This window comes from Crinia signifera, chromosome 1 (genome assembly GCF_055691185.1).
Source record: "Crinia signifera chromosome 1, ASM5569118v1, whole genome shotgun sequence".
NCBI lineage: Eukaryota > Metazoa > Chordata > Amphibia > Anura > Myobatrachidae > Crinia > Crinia signifera.
In genome coordinates, this window is record NC_139217.1 from 159,590,714 (window position 1) to 159,613,677 (window position 22,964).

General features: G+C 41.5%; 1 protein-coding gene across 8 annotated transcripts in view; it reads right to left on the reverse strand.

Annotated features, from left to right (window-relative positions):
• Positions 1–715: 715 nt before the first annotated feature.
• CSGALNACT1 (chondroitin sulfate N-acetylgalactosaminyltransferase 1) overlaps positions 716–22,964 on the reverse strand; it is a 352,935-nt gene continuing 330,686 nt past the window's right edge. For all 8 annotated transcript variants that reach the window (XM_083175360.1, XM_083175409.1, XM_083175374.1 and 5 more), the window contains 2 exons: positions 12,436–12,517; positions 716–7,060 (listed from right to left, as the gene is read on the reverse strand). In XM_083175360.1, the coding sequence (XP_083031486.1) occupies positions 6,771–7,060; positions 12,436–12,517 (372 nt within the window). In that variant the 3' untranslated portion in view covers positions 716–6,770. The remainder of the gene's footprint in view (positions 7,061–12,435; positions 12,518–22,964) is intronic.

Below are 22,964 nucleotides of genomic sequence, written 5' to 3' on the forward strand. Positions count from 1 at the left end.
TTTGTTTGGGTCCAGTTAGGTAGAAGAAATGTAATTGATTTTATTATTACACAGCTAGACAATTTACACTAGCCATTCCTACTTTTGTGCTAGTCCTGTCCACCAAATATTTGGCCATACGTTAATGTGTACACACAAGACAATGGGCTTTTTACAAATGAAGAATTCCCAAATACAGTAGATTTAGGTGATTCTGCTTTTAGTCTTCATGAAAGCTTCATTTATAAAAGAATGTCCTCGTGGTTAGGATCTACTTTGACAAAATTGATTTGGAGAAATTTATGAAATGATCTATAAGTAACTATACAATTAAGTTGTAAGAAAAACAACTAAGCCAATTCTTATATGTTTCTAATTCTGTTGACAAAATGATACAACCAGTGAATCAATTGCAAAAGTTTCAGCACATTTCACAATATTTGTAAATTAGTTTTCATAATGTCCCAATTGATTTTCACATTTCTCGTCACTTAAGTCAACATAAATGATACCGTTTGTATTGGGAACACTGACAGATTCTCCCATTCAGAATGACTCTTTTAAATGATGGTAAAGCTGGTTATTGGGGGATCTTCTACTGTATATTAAACTGTATTTAGTGATGAGAGTGCAGAGGACATAGGAACCGATCAATATCATCAATTTTCAAATGAGTCCAGAAGGGATCTTAATGAGAACTTCCTTCCGCCTCATTGACAGAAGTACACAACACGTATTAAAATCAAATAAAAGGAATTTATTAGGTTACATAAGTGGACATTTTCAGTCATGTATAAGTTACTAAATGTCATTTTTAAATTACAAACAAGGCGATTCTTTGTCCAAAAAACAGATTGGACTAATAGTATTAACCTGTTATACTACAAACCTCCTTCAAACATATAGCTGGGAAAACATGAGAACGTAAGCCCATTTTATTGGAATAAATTATTTATACATACATAATTAAAGCAAATATTTGAGAACAGAACTTTGCATATGTAAAGCATTAAATGTACTTTATTTCAGTTAAAAGAATATATTGCAACCCTGCAAGACACCCAAACCTTCATTTGGGGTGAGCAAAGCAGAGTTCTGTCTCTATTGTAGCAGTCATTTAATCATTAACAAAAATATATATTTCTCTTTGTTACAGTAAGTATTTTACAAGTCTGTACATTTATACAAGAACTGGAAAAGCAATGACCACTAGTTTCTGTTTACACTAGGTAGTTCTATACACTGTGTTAACCAGTGGGGCTATTTACTTGTCTGTTACACCTACAAGAAGGAATTGACAGAGAACGAGGCACATTTGGGTGCAGCACACACTTTGTATTGTCAAACTGAGCAAAATAAAGTTTTTCAGCCTATATGTAAATGTATTGCAAAGCTATGCAGTCTGCATATTTCATACCGTATATATTTGTGGCTGAGTTGGAAATACTTATTGTCCATCGATGCCCACTATGGATGTTGGTAAAAGTAAAGAAAATTGTGAATGAAAGGCATTATGTCTTTCATGGTTGTTGTGTTATAGGATAACTAGACCTCTCTCAATTATTTGGTTTTGCCCATTGTCTGCAGTATATCAATGTGAAGTGCTTCACATATAAATAATATAACTAATGAAATTAAATACAAGTGGTTGGAAAGTGTTTAAGTCACTATTTCCATGTACAGCTGTATAAGTAATCAGTCTCAGGAGAGGGGACTCTCATATCTACATTGGTAGCATTATTAGAGGGTAGTCAAAAACAACACAGCAATGCAGTACGAGGAAATACAGGCATCTTTACATATTTAGCCTACTTTCATAAGTATATAATAAAGTTTCATAATATATAATAAAAATCAGTAGGACACATTTTTTATATGATTATTTAAGTAAGTAGAGTGTTTAATTCATAATTCCCCTTATTATCCAAAGATGGAGGCCTGTCTCTGCAGTGGTGTATTTATAATGGGTCTGGGCGGGCTGAGTTTACATATATAATTGATATGTGCAGTTCAATAAAAAACAAGGGAATTAAAAAAAATGCATTAAAAAAGTACTAAATGTTTTAGAAATACTGTATAGTACTGGTTATGGAGAATAAACAAAAATCACTTCTACCTCAAGGCAAAAGAGAATTGAACACTTTGCCCTTTACTATGTACTATGGCTAGTGCAAATTCTAAATATATAATTAACTATTTTGATTACAATCATGCTACCATACAGTACTGTACATGCTAAATCACTTTTGTAGCATACCTGTACCATACCACAGCTCGCTAGTAACATCCCCCATTGTCTATACATGCAGCTCAATCACGGGATATCGCTAGCAATGCCATGCTGCAGAATGCATCAGTAAGTGTGTATGTACTTGCCGTTGTCCTCATCACCGCCACGTCCCTCGCTACCCATCTCGCTGTGTACGCGCACATTGTGTAGTGTATATGTATACCCAGCATTACTATTTTACTGATTAGTCTGTGCAAGTACTGCATTAAACTTCTAAGTTTAGAGACATAGCGGCCGAAATCATTGAATCAATGCAAGTAACACAATGACCGCTTCTTACAAAGGGCAATGATTTCATATACACAGAATAACCTGCAATAAGCAGCACTGCAACATACACGCACTGTATATGTCTATACTGTATGTTAGGTAACATAACTAATGTTTGAACAGCATTTACAGAACTTATCATTGGAATACTAAATACAAAAGAAACAATGCCTTAAATCCATTACAATAATTCTTTGTCTTGGGTGGACAATATTTAATGTAGTACTTGCTATATGTGTAGCAGAATTATATGATGTTCACTTGATAAAGGCATTATTGTGTCTTCTGAAGCTGAATCCAGGTGTATGACCTATTATCCAGAAACCCATAAAAAAAAAAAAGAACACATTTTACATAAATTATATTATTGTTGAGCATTGGTGAATTTATCCTAGACACAGACTTTGATCACAAAGTGCTTTTACAGTTAGTATGGGTCGCACTGCTGATAGATTGTAATTGGTAGGGAAATGTCAAAGCTAGTGTGAGTCTAAATGGAAAATATTATGTGTATTTTCCTAGACTGAAGATATTTTGCTCCAAGTCATATAAAGACCACTTAGGCAGAAAACTCTGTCCCAAGCACATTAAAGGAGTGCAACCACTAGGGGGCGTAAAATGGAGCAACTCAATTGTTGCTCTGTTTAGATGTCAGTGAGCAGCAGGGATGAGGTTTTTTCTTATAGCCTCCTGAGGTGCTAGAAGACGTGTCCAAATTCTATGGTTTTGGATGCACAAATAGGAGTTTGGTGCCCTAAACACTGCTTTAGGTGTTTAGTCCAGTGCTTTTGGGCACAATGGGGCAGATATATGAAGCCTTGACAAGAGATAAAGGCCCGAGTATACAATATATTGGGCAAAGAGTGCACATCCAAACAGCAGCGCACTAGTCACTGAGCTGCTGTTCTTTCCCGCCACTTATATGTTCACAAACCCAAAAGCAGCAAAGAAAAATAAAAAATGGGTGGGGGAAAAATGGCAGATAGCTCCTCCCTAAACACTCCCTCTAACCTAACTGGTTCCTGCCCAAGAACTGTTAACTGTTTGACTACCTAACCTGTGGAATCTTAGTACAGGTTGAGTATCCCGTATCCGTATATCCAAAAGCCGGAATATTCCCAAAACCGGGGTTTTTTTTCATAATATTCGAGGTTTTTTGTTTTTGTTTCCCCCCTGCCCCTTTTTTATACTTACCACGTCCACGGCGGACTTCAGGACCCTCTTCAGCCGCATCTCTGGTCCCAGGGGTGCATTGATGTCACCGGCACGCCTGCAAACTTACTCAATGCATCCCTGGGACCGCTGAAGAGGATCTTGAAGGCCGCCGTGGATGCCGGGAGGACCAGGTAAGTATATTTTTTTTAAAAATTCCAGAAAACCAGAAAAATCCCTTATCCGAAATGCTTGTGGTCCCGTGCATTTCAGATAAGGGATACTCAACCTGTATTCATAAAGTTCCAGAGAGCAGAAAGAACATACAAAAACTTGACTGTTGCTGCTGGTGATTTTGTCATTATGAAGAGAACTGCTAATGAACAGAGAAATGTCATTTAAAGTTCAGTATAAGTTAGGGAGAAGGAACCCAGCATTCCAGACCAGATAATATATCCTATGTTTACAGTTAGTTCATTAGTTTGTTACATTTATAATCAGCAATAGCACTACTTTTAACATATTATAACAATCTACTGGACTAGAAACTCTCTAACAATTAACATGTAAAATTCTAATTAGGTTTTCCAAAAATGTTAATAAAGGGAGAAAATATTCTTTAACCAAGTGTCGCATACAGTAACTATAGTGCTTGTATTAAAGCATAAAATGCCACGGGACTACCATACCTCCTAACATACAGGGATCCTGTGCATGTGAAGTGCATGCCCAGTGATCTGCTGGCCTGCCCCTCTGTGTCCCATTAATAGACACTGTGCACATGCGTACAACATCTATTCACCGCTGCTCTACTATGCATATGGGGCCTCCCATCTCTATCCCCTTACACACACACTGCGGTCTTGACACATCGATACACGTAGCTGAAGAGCAACATTTTAAAAAGTTATAATGCCCAAGTGCAATCCTCTACTCATCTCGACTGTGCTTAATTTCAACACAAGTGCTATCATGACAGTTTCGCAGGTGTGGAGGCTTTGTATAGTATTAAGAATTCAGCTTTTTGCTTCTTCATTGTGCAGAAGGTGCGTCCCCTCCCCAGCCCCCCACCCGCCCATTGTCCGCCAGAGCTTACATTCTAAACTGAGAATTATAGCTGCCTTATCAATATGATCTTATTTTTTCATTAGGGGATGCTTTTATTTTCTTTGGGAAAAAAAACAATTATTCTGTTTTGTTATTTACATTTTTGTGAAAAAACTGTACAAAAGAAAACCTGTTTAGTTACATTAAGCTTAGATCCTTAGATTTCCGCCATGATAATGAAGCATTGTCATACTTTCCAAAAACATGATATTTTCTCATCTACACTGTACACATGTTGCAAAACATCCTGTTGCAAGACAAAGACTTCCTAATGCTAGCATACAAGCGTGATCATGTAAGTAACACAGGTGTTGGATAAAACCTGTTTGATGATGCAATGGATGTAAGCATCGGCAGTGTAAGGCTGTGCTTTACCACAATGATATTCTGGCTGTATTAAGAAGTATTTAACAAAATAGCAAAAATTATTTAAGGATCTGGTTTCAGAACGAATATCAAGCTTTTGAGCTACATTGGAAAAAAATAATAGTTTGCGGAAACGATATATATATCAATGCTAGTATAGTTTAAAAAAAATCGAGCAAGAAATACATAATCTTTTTTAGTTTTCAGCTTCAATAGCCACCATCCTGGAATTCATACTCCTAACACAAGAACCCTTTCAGAATTCTGGGCCAGTAATCTTCATGAGCAATAATAGCCTTGTAATTACAGGATTCTCTGCTTCCTGGAGTTTAAGTATCATCAGAGAACAAAACATACAGTATTCTCTGTAATGTCACACTATTACGTGTGTTTCTGAGCTGTCCCCAACTGGTCTAGCTAGTTTCTGAAACTAACACTTAAATCAAAAATACTATTATCTTCTTAAAGACTTTGTGCTCTCGCACAGACAGTGGCCCTGATTCATATGTGGACAGAGGAACTTTCGCTGATGCTTCCAAAACACCGCCCCCAGACGGCATCAGAGTGTCAGTCACTGGCATCCCGATGATGCAGCGCATCAGACATTGCAGTATGGGTCCAGCAGATGTGTACCAAACATCAGAGCTTTGGGGCATGTGCCGCAGAAGTGTCAGGAGTTGAATCAGGCCCAGTATGTGCGCAAGAATGTCATTTAAGTGCCACAAAAAATACACTAATTTGTACTTTTTGTCATATGAATATAAATAAAATATTGCTCATCTTTCAAACTCAAGTTAGGATAACATAATGAGCAAATGTAATTATTTTGCCCTTTATACCCCTTTCACACCACATCTTAAAACCAGGTTATTGCCAGGTCAATGTGTGGTGTGAAAGCACCAAACCTTATAACCTGGGTCGACTAACCAGGTAATTCGACCCGGGTTATAAGAAGGGTTAAACCCGGGTCATCCTGTGTATAATGGGTGACCTGGGTTTAATGTGAAAGTGCCGGACCCGGCTATACAATGTGAAAACGGTATAAATTATACACAAAGAGATCCTTGCCATGTTTATACACATTGTGTATGGCTTCTGTTTATATTTTGGCTTCAAATATTGCAGCAAAATTGTAAGATTTCAGGATTAATTAAATTATTGTACATTCAAAGCAAACTGTTGAAATTTGATAAAGTTGCATTGCTCAATATGGACAAAAAAAAAATTCTGACTTTTTAAATCATTTCATAATTTTGAGATTCTCCCTATATCCCACCTGTGTCACAACTACTGCTGTGCCTGAAGTGTTAGTATGTTCCTTACAATTGAACACCAAGTCATGTATATGCCTCGATATGTATCCTATGGCATCTCACAAGTCAGAGACTTTTACTAATCAACTTTAAATTCCATCAAAGAAACTGGTTTCTTCTGTAAACCATTTCTTCTTCTTAAAAATCTGCTTCATCATCCTCAATCATCAAAAGGAGACCGAATCTGTCAGCTGCCCAGAATCCTCGTACAGCCACTTGGTGACTCTTTGCGTGTTCCTCCTCTGCTCCAGTGGCTGGTTATGGCACTGGTTATGAACACATATATACCCATCTCATGATTTCTTTACACTGGATTTTTGTTTCTTTTTACGAAGATGTGCTTCAATCTCATGTCGGAAGACCAGCATGCCAAGCTGGCCATGAGAAGCCTCGTTCATTGCCTTGGACTGCATGCACATCTTGTATTGCTCCGGGGTGAGTTCATCCATACAGTGCTTTTCGTGCCAGAGATGAAAGAGACCCCTAACAGGCGTCCTGATCACAATAAGGTTGCTGTGAAGGTATTTGCGGTACAGCTGGACATCCTCTCCACCCCAACCTTTGATATCTACATCAAAACCACCTAAGGAAAAAACAAGATGTGTAAATAATTAACACTTCATGTCAGTGCAATGTCAAAATTCTCTGGTATCAGCGGATTCTCAAAAATAACATACGTACGGTAACAAACGCAAGGTAGAACATAATGAAAAGAAAAACTCCATGGCCAAATGTTCATCTCAAGCAACAAACCATATATCAATATAAGAGCATGATCTTAGGACAAACTGTATCCACCCGAGGCATATCAATAAATATTCTATAGCTAGGTGCAAGTCAGGTATAGATGGGGTCATTTTTCAATTGATAAAAAAAGCCTAGATTATACATGAAACTGACATACAAGCTCGTCAAAAAGAAACCAACCATGAAAGCCAAGTATAGGCAGATTAATACTCATGACAGCATGAAGCTTTATTCAATAAAGTTACATTTTCCAACATCAAATAAATATGCCTAAACCTTTCACCTTCTCTAGGAAAATACTTTGCTGTACTCAGCAAGGTCCCGTATTCACATAAAACGCTGCTTAATACCAGACATGATGGTATTAATTACAACAAAGGTGATTCAAATCTTGGCAGAGTCAATAGTCAGACCAGATCTTAAATACAGGATATAGATTTGGGCAGCACACTGTAATAAGTGCAGGAGTCTCAGAGGCAAGCACTCACACTGATAAAGAATTTAAAAAATATTCTATGTATATAAAAAAAGGTGGCTTAAAATTGGTCTGCATAAGGAAGGTCTATAGTAAGAAGATAAACACCAGGGGTTGACACTAAGGCCCTTATTCAGATCGGCACGGTACGGCCCGCGTGCGGCCGTACCGCCGATGTTTGTGGTCTGCACATGCGCAGAGGTCATTCTGCGCATGTGCAGCCCCCTTCGCCGCAGACGGATTTCGTCCGCCGCAAAGGGGGCGTATAGGGGCGTGAGGGGCTTCAGCCCCTCATTTCCCTATGTGTACGCCCCGCGTTTCATGGGCGTTCCCATGAAAACGCGGGGCGTATGCATGGTAATGAGGGCATGACGCCCTCATTACCATGACATGGGGGCGGAAAGCTGACGTCGCCGGATGTCAGCTTTCAGCCCCCTTACAAGCTCCCACACGGACGATTGTCCGTGTGGTCTGAGCTTGCGGGAGCTGCCGCGGCGTGCGGGCCTGCCTTCGATGGTCGTCGACCATCGAAGGCAGGGGGCAGCTCCCACCATGGTGGAGGCGTAGCCTCCACCATTTTTGTGCGGATCGCCAGCCGTCCGTGTACGGACGGCCGTGGCGATCCGTCCGGTGGGCGGCCCTTGGTTTGTGCGGTCGGAGCCCCGTGTGCGGCTCTGACCGCACCAACCAGAATAAGGGCCTAAGTATGTCAACAGGATCAGTAGGTCAATAATGCACATTCATATGTTGACATACATTTAGGTCGACAAGGTTGTTTTTTTTTTGCTAATTTAAGCCTAAACCTAAAAATAAAAATACATTTGCGTGTCAACATTTTTATTGTTGACCTTTTGAACCGGTCGACTTAACTTTGCACGACTTTATGTCGATTCATATCGACATAAATACTGTTGACCTAATGACCACTTACTGTTAATCAGTCATCCAGATACGCTTAAAATTAGGCCTGAGAACATGTAGCTTGACTACGGGAACTTAATGAGTACCTGAGTTATTTTGATTTAACCATCTTGTGCTAAGGCCTGAATATCACTAAAACATGCACTGTTAAGCCGAATACACACTAGATACTTTACGAAGGATATCGTCAACAATTTCCTGCTGTACTCTTCGCGAATGATATAGTGCAGGGGTAGCCAACTCCAGTCCTCGAGAGCTACCAACAGTTAATGTTTTCCAGGTCCCCTCACAGAATCCCAAGTGAAGTAATTAGCTCCACCTGTGGATCTTTTAAAATGTGTCAGTCGGTAATGAGTGCACCTGTGTACCTGCGGGGTGAGCTGGAAAACGTGAACTGTTGGTAGATCTCGAGGACTGGCTACCCCGATATAGGGGGTTATTCTGATTCACTCGGAAAGGCACAATCACTCTCTAATGGACAAAACCATGTGCACTGCAGGTGGGGCTGATGTAACATGTGCAGAGTTAGGTTTGGGTGGGGGTGTACTGCAAACTGAAATCTATATTGCAGTGTAAAAATAAAGCAGCCAGTATTTACCCTGCACAGAAACAATAAAACACCCAAATCTAACTCTCTCTGCACATCTGTTACATCTGTCCCACCTGCAGTACATATGGTTTTGTCCATTAGAGAGTGATTGTATCTTTCCAAGTGAATCAGAATAACCCACATAGTGCATACACACTGACCAATATTGTTTCCGAATTTGTTCAGTGATATCATTGGGTCCCTCACTGAACATGCAGTCTTTGACAATATAGCCAAATTTGACCTGCATGTACAGATGACAGTAGATATCGTTAACGACCCGTGGAAGCACGCATCGTTAATTATATTGCGTGTACTCACTGGACAATATGAACGATATATAGTTATTGTTAATTTGGTTAGCAATATATCATCTAATGTGCATTGGGCTGTAGTGTGCCTTAAGAGCCGAGGTTGGGAATGGCTGCTGTAGAGCAGTGTGTCAAGCACTCTAACAACAGTAGGTGGCAGTGATAAGCAACATATCCAGAACGTTGCACACAATATTTGGCTTTATTCTGCATATGGCCGTAAAATGTTGCATATTACGCTGATAGAATATTGCTGCAAAATATTCTGAACCCTACTCCTGCCACAATACCCGACTGAATAATTTGGCCTTCATAGGCACAAATGTACAATATAGAATGACAACCCACAGAATAAACATAAAATCAAAATTCATAATCTCACATGGTCCCAGCAATTTGTCCTCCACCACTATTAACTTCGGTTTATAACAGTCAGCCTAATACTAACAGAAATCTCAATTCTATTAATTTCAATATTTTCTAAACAAATTATTTTCTTAATACTTTTGAGTGCCAGGCTCACTCACAGCGACTAGTTTTTGTTTGGCATAATGTTTACCTAAAGGTGCCCATACACTGCTGCGTCGTCTTAGAGCAATGTTTGGACACCCAACACCCTGCAAGCCGGATGCGTGCGATCCGTTGTGATGGATCACATGCGTCCCTGCTTCCTGCTCGCCTCGCCGCATGGAGGGAGGTCCTAGAATGGGTGGTCGGGTCCGATGTGCACGGGAGCGCGCATCGGACCCGACTGCATGTCAGGGAGAGGCGATTTGGTCCAATTTAACAGGCCGAGTCACAATTGGCCCGAAATCGGACCAAATCGCCTCAGTGTATGGGCACCTTAACTTCAATGAATTGACTTCAGAGCATTTACTGGCGATAAATAAAGTGATTCTTATTCCTCGACTTCGACCCTGGTATTTTTAGTGGATATTTTGCACATCTCTTACAGAAACATTGGCACTCAAAGGGTTAATATATACATTTTCCTGAACTCATCTGGCAGTATTAAGGTGCTCAAACATATAGCAATTTTCACATGCGACCGTTAAACTAAAAATATATATGTTATATGTTAGTTGGGCGCCCACTATAGTTAGCTACGCCCAACTAACATATAAGTACCAGTTTAACTGCTTTAGTGGTTTGCAAGGAAATTGTCCGGGCTCAGCTGCGCTGCCACAGCGGGTTGTCCCGGAAAATTTCTGGGCATACCACCAGCAGGTAGGTGTGCACCAGTGGTGCCTCTAGTGGCACCCTCCCGTTGCTCCCCCCTGACCTCCACACTCCAGCAGAGCTCCTTTGCTGCTGCTGCCACCGCCATTATCACTACATCAGTGACCAGGTGGGCAGCCCTGCTCGGGGGTGGCTCGAGGTGGCTCCTCGGGAGTTCAGACATCTAGGTCCCCTTGAGCGTGGCCTGCCACCTGGTCATTGATGCAGTGTGAATGGCGGCGGGGAGGTCCGGGGGATATTATCATGGCGGTGGGGAGCTAAGGGGGGGGGAGCGACAGGATGGGGGAATCTGGAATGGCTGCTGCCCTTGAGTGGTGAGTATTGCTGGGGCAGGACAAACCTGCCCTGGTAGGTTTGTCCTGCTCCAGCAAATCCCACCACTCAAGGGGTTAAATTCACGTCTAGTGCGAAACGCACCGATTTTATTTTGCCTTTTAATGCGATGCTCCCTCCTGTGTAATGCATATCGCAAGGCAAAATAACATGTGCAGGCAGGTATTTTTGTACTACATCGCATCAGATCTAGTTCAAATCGCACCCTGTGTAGGGAATCGCATGCAAATAACAGTAATTGATCAACTGGCTCCAGCTACTGTATGTTATCCTGATCAGTGACTGACTTCAGCCTTGGCACAAAGTGGAACTAATGAGGTGTCCCTGTCACTGTTGCTGCAGTCACATTACATTGCCACATACTCATGTCCAGTCCGAAATGGGTTTACGAATGCTGAGCATCTTTAAATGCATCTTTTGTCAGTGATAAGCGGGGCGGCACATCGCCATCACTATGGGGCATACACACTTCTGAGCAATTTAACCAAATCACTTCCCTGTGTGTATGTCCCATTATATGTATTTTCCAATATTGAAACACAATACAGCCCCATGTAACATTAGACAGACTTGCAACTGTGGCTTGTTACCTCATGTACCAAGCTTCTATTGTCCTATAGATTGCAAGCATGCACAAAATGTCTAGTTAAAATTGCACCCTCGAGCTTCCGAATCAAGGAATCAGATGGAAAGTGGCCACATCGCGCCCCTGTGCTCCTCAGATCGGAGTTGCAGATGGTCATGGCTGCCATGAATATTTATCGGAATTCCGTGGCCATGACTGGGATTACATACCATACATCATATGCAAAAGGATCGCATATGATGTATCTAGCCGCCTGGGAGCTGCCAGGTGAGTTGGCGAGGGATGGCATGCGATACATGGCGTTAGTAGCTAGTGCTTCTTAGCATCTGTACAGTTGGCATTAGAACAATATATGTTACCAATGGTCATTGGACCTGAAACGGACTCTTTCCATTGCAGACTTGGGGCCTTATTTTGGTTCATTCTTTCTGACAAAATCCTTCTTAGATGGGCAAAACCATGTGCACTGCAGGTGGGGCAGATGTAACATGTGCAGAGAGAATTAGATTTGGGTGGGGTTTTACTTCAAAGTAAGATCTATATTGCAGTGTAAAAATAAAGCAGCCAGTATTTTCCCTGCACAGAAACAAAATTACTCACCCAAATCTAATTCTCTCTGCACATATTACATCTGCCCCACCTGCAGTGCACATGGTTTTGTCCATCTAAGAAGGATTTTGTCAGAAAGAATGAACCAAAATAAGGCCCCTGATCACAGCAATATTTTGCTGTCAGTTCATCTAAAAACCCAACTTACCAATATTAATGAAGTCTGAGCGATACTGACAGGTCATCCCAAAACCAAAATCTCTCCAAAATCCTGTGTCTTTTTTCATAACCTGAAAAACAAAAGAAATAGAAACTTATTGAACAGTCCCGATATCAGAGACCAATGTATAGCAACTAGTGGGAATAGAAATCTCTCTCAGTAAGAACTATTGATAACAGGAAATAAAAAAAGAACATAGGGGCCGATTCTGCATCCCACACAGTGATCCAAATTCGGGCCAATGGTCGGGATTTGCGCATGTGCATTTCTGCGCATAAACCCCGACAGCTGACGGCCACAGAGAGTTACACGCTTGCTGTGCCACTCGCAGTGGGGATGGAGGGCCAGGGGTGGTTGGTGGCATGGATGGGGAACGCCCAGTGTTTTATGGGCGTCCACATGAAAATGCTGACCGTTCCCATGGGTATGCGGGCAGGCGGCTGAATCAGGCCCATATTTATAATAGTGTATTTGCTCACATAAAAGGCTGCTGCTGGTACTGAAGCAGTTAATAAATAAAGGACATCAGGTTAGTCAGTGCTCGAACAAAGCCTTCCAGGACACGCCTGGGAATTGCTGGCAAAGTCACCCGGGTGGTACTAGCTGCTAATCCAATTACAGCAATCCGACTCAATGAAAGCGGCAATCGTATGCAGGAAATATAATCTAACAATTATGAAATCATAAGTCAGGGCACAAAATATAATTAAAAGAACAGACGTAATGTGGATCATATTTCCTGGGAACGAAATGATGAAAAATGTGCTGCTAAATTTTACATTCATGCAGAGTTTTACGAAGCACATTGTGTGAAATGATGATACTGTACTTCAATTATCAATTGCTTCTGTTCAGACATCATAGCTGCTGTATATATTTAAAGTGCACTATTAACAGGGGGTTTGTTTACCTCATGACTGACTTTCTTCTGGAAGGATATTCTGTTTCAGTTACCATTTTTGTTTCAAAACTGCCCAAACTGGTGTTATAGGGCGAGATGCAGCAAAGGAAAAAATGCGGCCAAACCTCAGAAAATGCAGTGCAGCAAGGTTTTGTCCATCTACAAAAATTGCAGCCTTGCCAACCGGTTTGAATTAGTCTCTCTGCACATGCTACATCAGCCCCACCTGCAGTGCACATGGTTTTGTCTATTTACCAAACCGAGACTCGCCCATGTGACTGCCAAACAGAAAAGCGTGATTTGTCACTCCACATAGAAAGTTTGCACTGCTCCAGCATCTAGTGTCAGTGTGCTTTATACCACTCCATCCGATGCTTGGCATTAGGCTTGGTGATTTGAGGCCTGTATGCTCAGCCATAGAAAACTATTACTTTAAGCTCCCTCCCCACAGTTTTTATGCCAACAGTAATGCCAGTGCAATTTCAAAACTCCACTATGGAATCACCAGAGCGTTGGCGCATTTTATGCACTGTGGACCTGATTCTGGTTCACTCGCAAAAGCAAATTATCTCTCTAATGAACAAAACCATGTGCACTGCAGGTGGGGCAGATGTAACAGTGGCAGAGAGAGTTATATTGGAGGAGGGATTTGAGAGTTTGTACAGTGAGGAAAGGGGGAGCGGGGTCTGCAGGCAGTGTGACTTGCCCACCTTCCCGGGTTGCCGGGAGAGGGACACGATTTGCAGGACCCTCCCGACTATTCTGGGAGAATAGGCAAGTATGGTTGACAGTGGAATATCCAGTAAGGATGAAATTTCACGAACCATCTTATTGCAAATGTGGCATCCTATTCACAGTAGCACGCTTGAAGTCACTGAGCTGTTCAGAACAACCCCTTTTGTATCACAAATGTTTGGAAATGGAGAATGCATGGCTAGGTGCTTGGTGTTCTACACCTGTAGCAACGTGTCTGTGTGAAACACCTGAATTCAATCATTTACAGGTGTGGCCAAATGCTTTTGCCATATAAATGTACTATATCCCTCATTTACCACAGGGTTTAGTTTGCTTTCAGTACAAGAACGTTGAAGGTACAGGACATATTGGGGCAGATGTATAAAGCCTGGATGATACAGTCGAGATATAGTAAAAGGTGATCACGCACCCGCCAATCAACTCCTAACTGTCCTTTTTCAAACACAACTGATGCACTGAATTATGGCTATTATGCATGTCAGGACACCCACAAGCATATATTATTTCAGATAAACTGCTTGAAGGAATGCCACAGATCTCTTTCAGAACACAGAGTAAGGACTGGAATAGTTCACATAATGACTTCCATTTTTGCCCTAACCTCTGCATTCGGCTCTTAACAGCTACATTTATCACCCTCAGTGGGAGGAAATTTGTTGAAAGGATTTACAATGCAATTACTGTAATTGTTATTAGTGCTGTGATAGAAGGCTAATGGAGAAGCCAGAGAACAATATCAGCCACTTGAACATCTATGAATAGCAAGGTCAAACTTTAAAAACATAAAGAACTCACAGGCTCTGGATGATGGAAGTATTTTGCTAGTTATTGCTTTTTCCTATTACTTTCATTCCTAGTTCTCACTTTTTGAGTCATTTCTATTAAAGCTAACAGTTACATAGATACTGTAGGTGTATGAAGTATCACATTACTATGTACAGGACCTCCGCATGTTACATTTTACATTGAAATTAACTTAGAACGTAGAGTACGACACTGATGCCATCACTATTAAATAGTGACTTGAGCCCAGGTAAGGCCATCTACTGTACATACATAATTCACACAAGTTTCTCCACTTCATTCCACATGATAGACTATTTATCAATAAACAGTATACTAAAGGTGCCCACACATGGTGAGATTATTGCGTGGGATTTTAACTTTTAAATTCAAAATGCATTGTGTCTAGTTCAAATTGCATCATGTGTATTTGCCTTGCAATGCGTGCTCCTGTGTAGTCCATATCGCAAGGCAAAACAGTATGTGCACGCAGGTATTTTTGAACAAGATCCTACACTTATGTACTCTGTAATTGACCATTGTAGTGTAGTCAAAAAATGTGTGTACTGCAGTTCAAACCGCACCCAGTGTACAATCCAAATGGTATGGCTCAAAATGCGCCTAGCACATATCTTACCATGTATGGCCACCAGTAAACAGATACCACCTAGTAATGTTATCTCTTGGTCATGTATACAATATTTATCAGAATGTTGTATGAAATTATGGAGACCGTGCAAAGTTCCAGTGATAAAATGTTTCCGGTACACTTACTTGCTTTCTCCCAATACATCTCAGTGACTCCCCCCCCACCCCCTCTACAGGTAAGTTGAAGCGCGCACAAACACACAGAAGCAAAAAAAGGCTGATAGGCATGTACATCTGTACTGGGCGCAGCTCTGAATCAAGGCCATTAACTTCAAGCAAGTTTTTCATCTCAGGGAAGAAAATTGCAACCAGCTCCCATTATACATACAAAAAAGTGCCTTAATTAGCTTTCTATGACACCATCCCTCTACTTTTTATCTTTGTTTTGCTGATCTCTTATGTCTAATGTCATAGTAAGTACTGATTGCAATTATGCAATGTGCTACCTTTACTCTGTAAGTGGACGGCTGGGTGGCGGGCTGCTCTGACCACCTGATTTTCAGAAGCGTAATGGTGTGTACACATAGCAGATGTGCCTTAAGATCCTATCCACGATCTGGTCAGATAGGATCGTGGATAGGATCTTAAGGCACATCCGATTTGCATCCTATCTTGACTATATAGTGCAGATCTGCACTATATAGACAAGGCAGCCAAGACTTTCTGGCTTCCGATACGTGAACGCGCATCGGGATCGGATAGGGATCGCAAGGGTTAAAACCCTTGCGATCTGCATCTGATGCCGATCCGATGTTGACTATATCGTCAACATCGGAAAGGAAATCGGACCATGTGTATACTGCTTAAGAGTAGACAAATATGCTTTTACAGGCAGGGCCATCTTAACAGCAGTGTGGGCCCCTGGGCAACGCAATGCACTGGGGCCCTTAACTATTCTCCCCTCCTAGGAGTGGGGGGTGCTATCAGCAGCAGCTTTAATGTCCCACGGGTGGCAGGGGGTGCTCTATCTTCCATTCAACATGTAGGACCTGGTGCAGTAACTTCTGCTAATTACTCCTTTACTGCAGAGGTGGTGGGAGGGAGAACACTAACGTGTGGAAGGGGGCACTGAGCTGAATGAAGGGTCCCTTGTAAATGACTTCCAGGGAGGTAGGGGGTGTTTTATACGCAGGGGAGGGTTGGATAAAGGATTGGGCTTAATATTCGTTATTTTCCGGTGGAAGGGCAGCTTGTTTGACTGCAGATATCGCCATTATCAGGAAATAGATTTCTTAGCCTTCAATAGTATAAAAACCTAGAGTCTCAACTTTCAGGAGGTGCTGGGAACTTGGGGATCAGAGATCAGGAGCCAGAGCAAAAATAACAAAAATATAAAACTGCACACCAGACGTTTGGAGCTGGAGCAGGGACCAGCTGCTGGAAGGCTGATATCTCTGGTTCTGGGCATGACAGAGACAAGCCCCTAGTGTCGACAGAAAGGGGAGAGTCCCAGCTTTTGGAATATACTCTCAGAAAAAACTCTAAGTCAGAAAGAATCTGAGAAATATGACTGGGAATTGCATTTAACAGGTCGGATGTGGACTGCTGCTTTGAAGTTGGATATCTCCAGTTCCCCAGGGCCGATTTTCAAAATTCTAGTATCCCTGGAAAAAGGGGATCCTCAGCTATCAGCATAGGGCCCTTATACACCTGGGGCCCCTGGGCAAGTGCCCATTAAGCCCATATGAAAAGACGGCCCTGTTTACAGGAGACTTCTGAGGTCACTTAGCTAACGCACAATGCATTTGTGCCACACAGGTGGTCTGATCAAGAGAGCTAGTGACTGGTAGCATTAATAAGGTCAGACTAGTACAGTTAAAGACAGCAACATTACCCATCTTCTTGCAGCCACAGATTTTACACTAAAGCTGGTTTGGCTACAGTGCCTGGGAGCTGTGGAGAGGAGGATGTGGAGAAGCAAATGATGTTAAACACACTTCCGATAAGCTGTCTCCACAATAAAAGCAGCTTTTTGGAAATTATGTTAACACTTTGAGTGCCAAGTGAATTTGTCAAAATAGGTGTCAAAATTGGCAAGCAAACAGATTTATTCATCATAATGACCTATAATGTTTACCTTACATAGGAAATATACTTTTTTTTTGTAAATTTTTTCAACGTAGCCTTCAGCGTAGCCGGCGCCGTGAAACTACAGATGGCAGAACTGGGAGCAGGGCAGGGTGGTGTGCTTTATACTTACCTTCCTCCAGCCATCACGATCCCCGCTGACTCCCCACGATCCACCCATGCATGGTCACTCCCTGGCGGCAGCGTTCAGTACCCCTCCTCCGGCAGTCACTCCCCGGCACCAGCAATGTATGTAATTCAGTGTAGTGTCACTGGGGGAGCATCACATGGTTTCCCTGCTCCCCCTGGTGCACTACGCTGATTGCGTACATTGTCCGCTGTGAGTGCCGGAGGAGGGGGACTGAACGCTGCCGCTGGGGAGTGACAATGCATCGGTGGATCATGGGGAGTCAGCAGGGATCGTGAGGGACGCGGTGGCCGGGCCGGTGGATCGCGATGGACGCGGTGGCCGGGCCGGAGGAGGGTAATTATAAAGCACAACACACACACACACACACACACAACACACAACACACATTTCCCCCACTATCCACGTCATACCCCCAGTATCCACGTCGGCGTGGAGTTGATTTTATAAAGTGTGGCAAGCGCAGCGAGCCCCACGAGGGGACGCGTATAAGCGTCCGCTCGCCAAGCTTCGGGCTCCCAAACTTTATAAAATCAACTCAACACCGACGTGAATACTAGGGGTATGACGTGGATAGTGAGGATATTAACCATTGTGTATTTTCAGGGCTCCAGAGGCACTTACGTAGGCAGCATAGTGCTGTATTGGTATTCTCAAAACACCACTACGTAAACTACGTAACTGCTGCCGTGAAACTACACAAGTACCCATTTTTCATATTAATTTAAATAACAAATATGAGTGACGGTGGCCTTTTTAGCGGATATTTTGCACATCTCTCTGTGATGAATGGCCATGGTATTTAAACAAAAACACACTGCAGGTTGCAAACTACAGTAACACAACTTTATCATCGCGAATCCCCTCCCCCCTCCTCTAATGACATCTCATATATAAAAGACTGTGTGTGATTAATAACAAGTTTCATTTACCTTACAAAATACAATTAAATGCACAATAAAAGTACTAATTAAGATCAAACACAGCAATCCCCTATTTAGTGTTGTTAATTCATTCTTAAAAATTAGATTGCTAATCAAAAAAGCACTAAGTAAAATTGATTTCCCATAAGAATAAGCTACAATTAATTGAAAACATGCAATAAAAAGTGTAGTTTTTCAACATTTTCTGTGAATATATCTACTTTTGTATCCAATTCCTATGACTGCCAGCAGTCCTTTCCACTGCTCCAATGCTGATATGACGGTTATTACAAATAGGTGGCACCTTGTTTTGTTATAACTTATTGCTGATATTATGGGTAATCAGCGGCTCTTCTGAAGGTTAGAGTTAGGTCAGCCCAAAAATATATCAGGTGGGCTATCATGGATTTTTAGGAGCACTTCCTCTCATGTTTTTCACAACTACCAACATTTCAATGACAAAAGAAGTAGCTTTTATATTTAAAAATGCACTGTACAATATTTTGTGTTTACAGATGCTGTGATGCACTCTCTGTAGCTACTAGTAACTTGGTGGCGTAGCTAGGACATCGCAGCCCAAGCAGCGGCGGGGAAGTCAGCACATTGCAGGGTATTCTCTGATTCTATACGATCTGGCCATCTGCATGGCATTTGCCTATGGCGCCGTCCACTGGAGGCCAGAAGAGGGAGCAGGTGTTCCCCCTGGATGGTATGGAGGTGAGCGGCAACTTCGCGGCCGCCACCGCATCGCCTGTCCCCCCTGCCCCCCCGTCAAGTGACACCCTGGAGTGACAGGCTGGGGGTGACACCCGCACACCACACACTGGCTGTGTGCCCTGTCCTCCTGCAGTGCATGCACAAAGCACACCCGCATCTTGGATGTGGTCCCACCCGCGTCCTGGTTGTGCTACAGAGGTGAGCGCTAACTAATCCCTCCACACCCTCCGCCCCACATGCATCACCCGGCACACCCCCTCCCGACTTCAGCCGCGTCACACCGCAACACTCCCGGAACCCCCCTACTCGAGCCGCACCATCTCAAAGCTCTATAACTAAATAATGGTGTATGCTATGTGTGTACACTGGCAGAAATGGTAACCTTCTTTATGTCTAGTCAATTTCCACTTATTGCTTTATTTTAAATAAAAGTGACTATTAAACGCTAAAGATTTAATATGTAAATGTTGCATGTAAAGAATTTTCCAAACACACCCATAGTGAAAATGAATAGATAAAATGGCAATCATGTAGCTGAGTGAGACGGACACTAAGGGAGGGGAATGAGACAAGCTCTTTCATGCATCTGTGTGACCTGGAAAGCTGCCCACAAAGCCATCTAAACTTGTGCAATATACCGCCGGCATGAATTATAACACTGCATAACCATTACTGTATGGAAATGCTATTTTTTTCCCACAATTTACACTCACAGAATTTATTTAATAATCAGACATGTATAATATGTCTAATCAGCATATAGAATATAGGGATGGGGTGCTCAAATCATCACACTGGCATGATGTACTGGGATACTATACAGACAGCTGTCATTACAGTCCAGATTTTAAAACTACTCATGCTCAAACACAGGTGACTGAATTAGTATCTCAGGTAATGTGAATAAACCATCTGCATTCAACCAGGACTCACTGTAATATTACTTTGTGAGTGTAAGTGATCTTAATCATAACCATCGTACATGTCTTAGATCAAATAATTGGCTTTTATACAGGATTAGATACATTTCCAACAATAATACAATTATTTTTTTTAAACTAACTTTTTGTAAAAAAAATTTTTTACATGTCCAGATTAGTAGCAAACAACTAAGAAAGGGAGATATCAAGATATCGTGTAAAGGCGCTTCAGTATGAGTGTGCCTGGCCCAGCAGCAGTCAAAAACAAAAGGGGTAGTCACCCCCAATACAATAAACAGGAAAAACAGGAAGGGATAGACTGCACTAAAATCATATAAATATTCTAATAATAATAATAATAATAATAATAATAATAATAATAATAATAATAATAATAAATAATTGGTGATGAATATGTTATAATAATTACATAATAAATGAATAAATAAGTGGTCAGGTGTGCAGAGATAAAGGTAAAAATGAGTTTTTAATAATATTATTGAAAATTAAAACAAATTAATAACAATTGACCAGACAGGCATTGTAAATAGTAATGAACCAGTCACCCTTATCTCGATTTTCCAAGTTCACAGCAGAGCCTGATTATAATCCACCCATTTAGGAAAAGGTGCAAGGAATGGGAGTTTGGTTTTGAGTCCTCATCCACTGATAATATATGGGTCTTTAAGGAGGTGGCATGCCTCCAATAAGAATTCTGTGCTGCAGAATAGTGGGGCACAAAAGCTTTAGAAAGTTGTAATCCAAGTGATTGGAGAAACGTCCTGCTTGCAAATACTTCACTTGATCCTTTAGGGTGGAGGCAGATTTGTGAAAACTCTCCAGACAAGGTAGTGCGGGTGAGAGAAGGAAATCACTGTCCGGTTTAGTTTGGCCTAAACTGGACAGCGATTTCCTTAATTTGTTTACATTTTTAATCATATTATTAAAAACTCATTTTTTACCTTTATCTCTGCACACCTAACCACTTATTTATTCATTTATTATTTCATTATTATAACGTATTCATCACCAATTATTGATTATTATTATTATCAGAATATTTATGTGATTTTAGCGCAGTCTATCCCTTCCTGTTTTTCCTAGTAGCAAACAACTGCTTGATGCATTATAATATTGTTACTTTTGCTAAGAAAATATCTAATGTTGTATTGAGGTTGAAAAAAAACATGCTTCAATGTCACAAGATTCCAAAAATTATTATTTAGCAATATTGGTTTTCTGATCATCTACAAATTTATTCTACTGCCATGGACATTTTTGTACAATGTAATTATGCCATGTTTATATGCTGGAACACATTTCTGTTATTATCTGGTTTAACCAACAGATGTCAATGGTAATTTGTTGCATCTGTCGATTTCCATCTGTTTCTCATCTGATTACATTTCTTTGCTTAAGTCTGAAAAGAATATCTTCCTTGGTGGATCTGTGGATGACATGGCATCTACCAGAACTTCCCGGCTACTGTATATAGAATCCTCTGTTACAGCTTCATGAGTTATAGACTGCAAGACCACTACAGTGGCATTCTTGGATCCTGTGTGTTCTGTACTCTTCATTCCATAGCCCCAACATATTTTTGCTAACACTGTCAGTCATCACTGACTGTAAGCGAAATGGCGTGCTCCTGCAGCAGACACGTGTTTGTGAAGGTATAAAATGGGCTCTTACTGGACCATTTACTTATAAAATGGCTTGCCGGAAGGAGCTAACCGAGTTTGAAAAGGTGATCATCGTAGTCTGCTCAATCGGAGGCATGAGAGTGAGAAGCATTGTGGAAGATAGGAAGGTCATTAATGTGAGGAAGCACAAAGGTTATTGCAAGAATGCACCTCACCCTAGAAGTCTTATTGAAACTGCAACACGGGCAGGTTTTCAACAAGAACACTTTATAGGGAGGCCCACCACTATGGGCAACTCATAAACCTTTAATCACAAAGAAGAATGCAGCCCAGTGCTTATGGTGGTGTAAAACACACTTTAATTGAGTATGAGGGACCAAAAATACTGAAGCATTGACGGATGGCTTTGGGGCTTAACCATGTATTTGCAAATATATGTAACCAAGATCTCTGAATCCTACTACCATGTCGTTTTTAAATCTGGTTACTGATATCATTCAGTGTCCTTGAATTCTGTGTCACACAGTACAAGAGGTAAGCGAGCTTCCTCCAAACACCGCTACATACGCAGCATATGCCATCGATCCGGGTTCCATCTTTCTGCAGCCTGCACGCTACCCAGTCACTGAGCCGCAGGCTGCATATGCACATACTATACAATGGTTTGCGTTTCAGCTGTTGCTCGGCATCTCCTAGTATAGCTCTGCATCACCAGCTGCTGCGACATTTATCAGTGGGGTGCACAGCGCTGCGGATCAGTAATAGAGATCTGATATGCGGGGCTGGTGGGGAGACCCCTTAATCCAGCTCCATTCCAGAGTTACAGTTCTATGGAAATATAAATATATATATTTTAATCAGGCTGACAGCGACACTGGACTGGTATATAGAAAATCCAATAACCTGGATGGACTGGCCAGCTCAGAGTCCAGATATTAACCCCATTAACCCTTTAAGTGCCAAAATCTCTGAGAAATGTGCAAAATATCCGCTAAAAAATGCCAGCGTTGC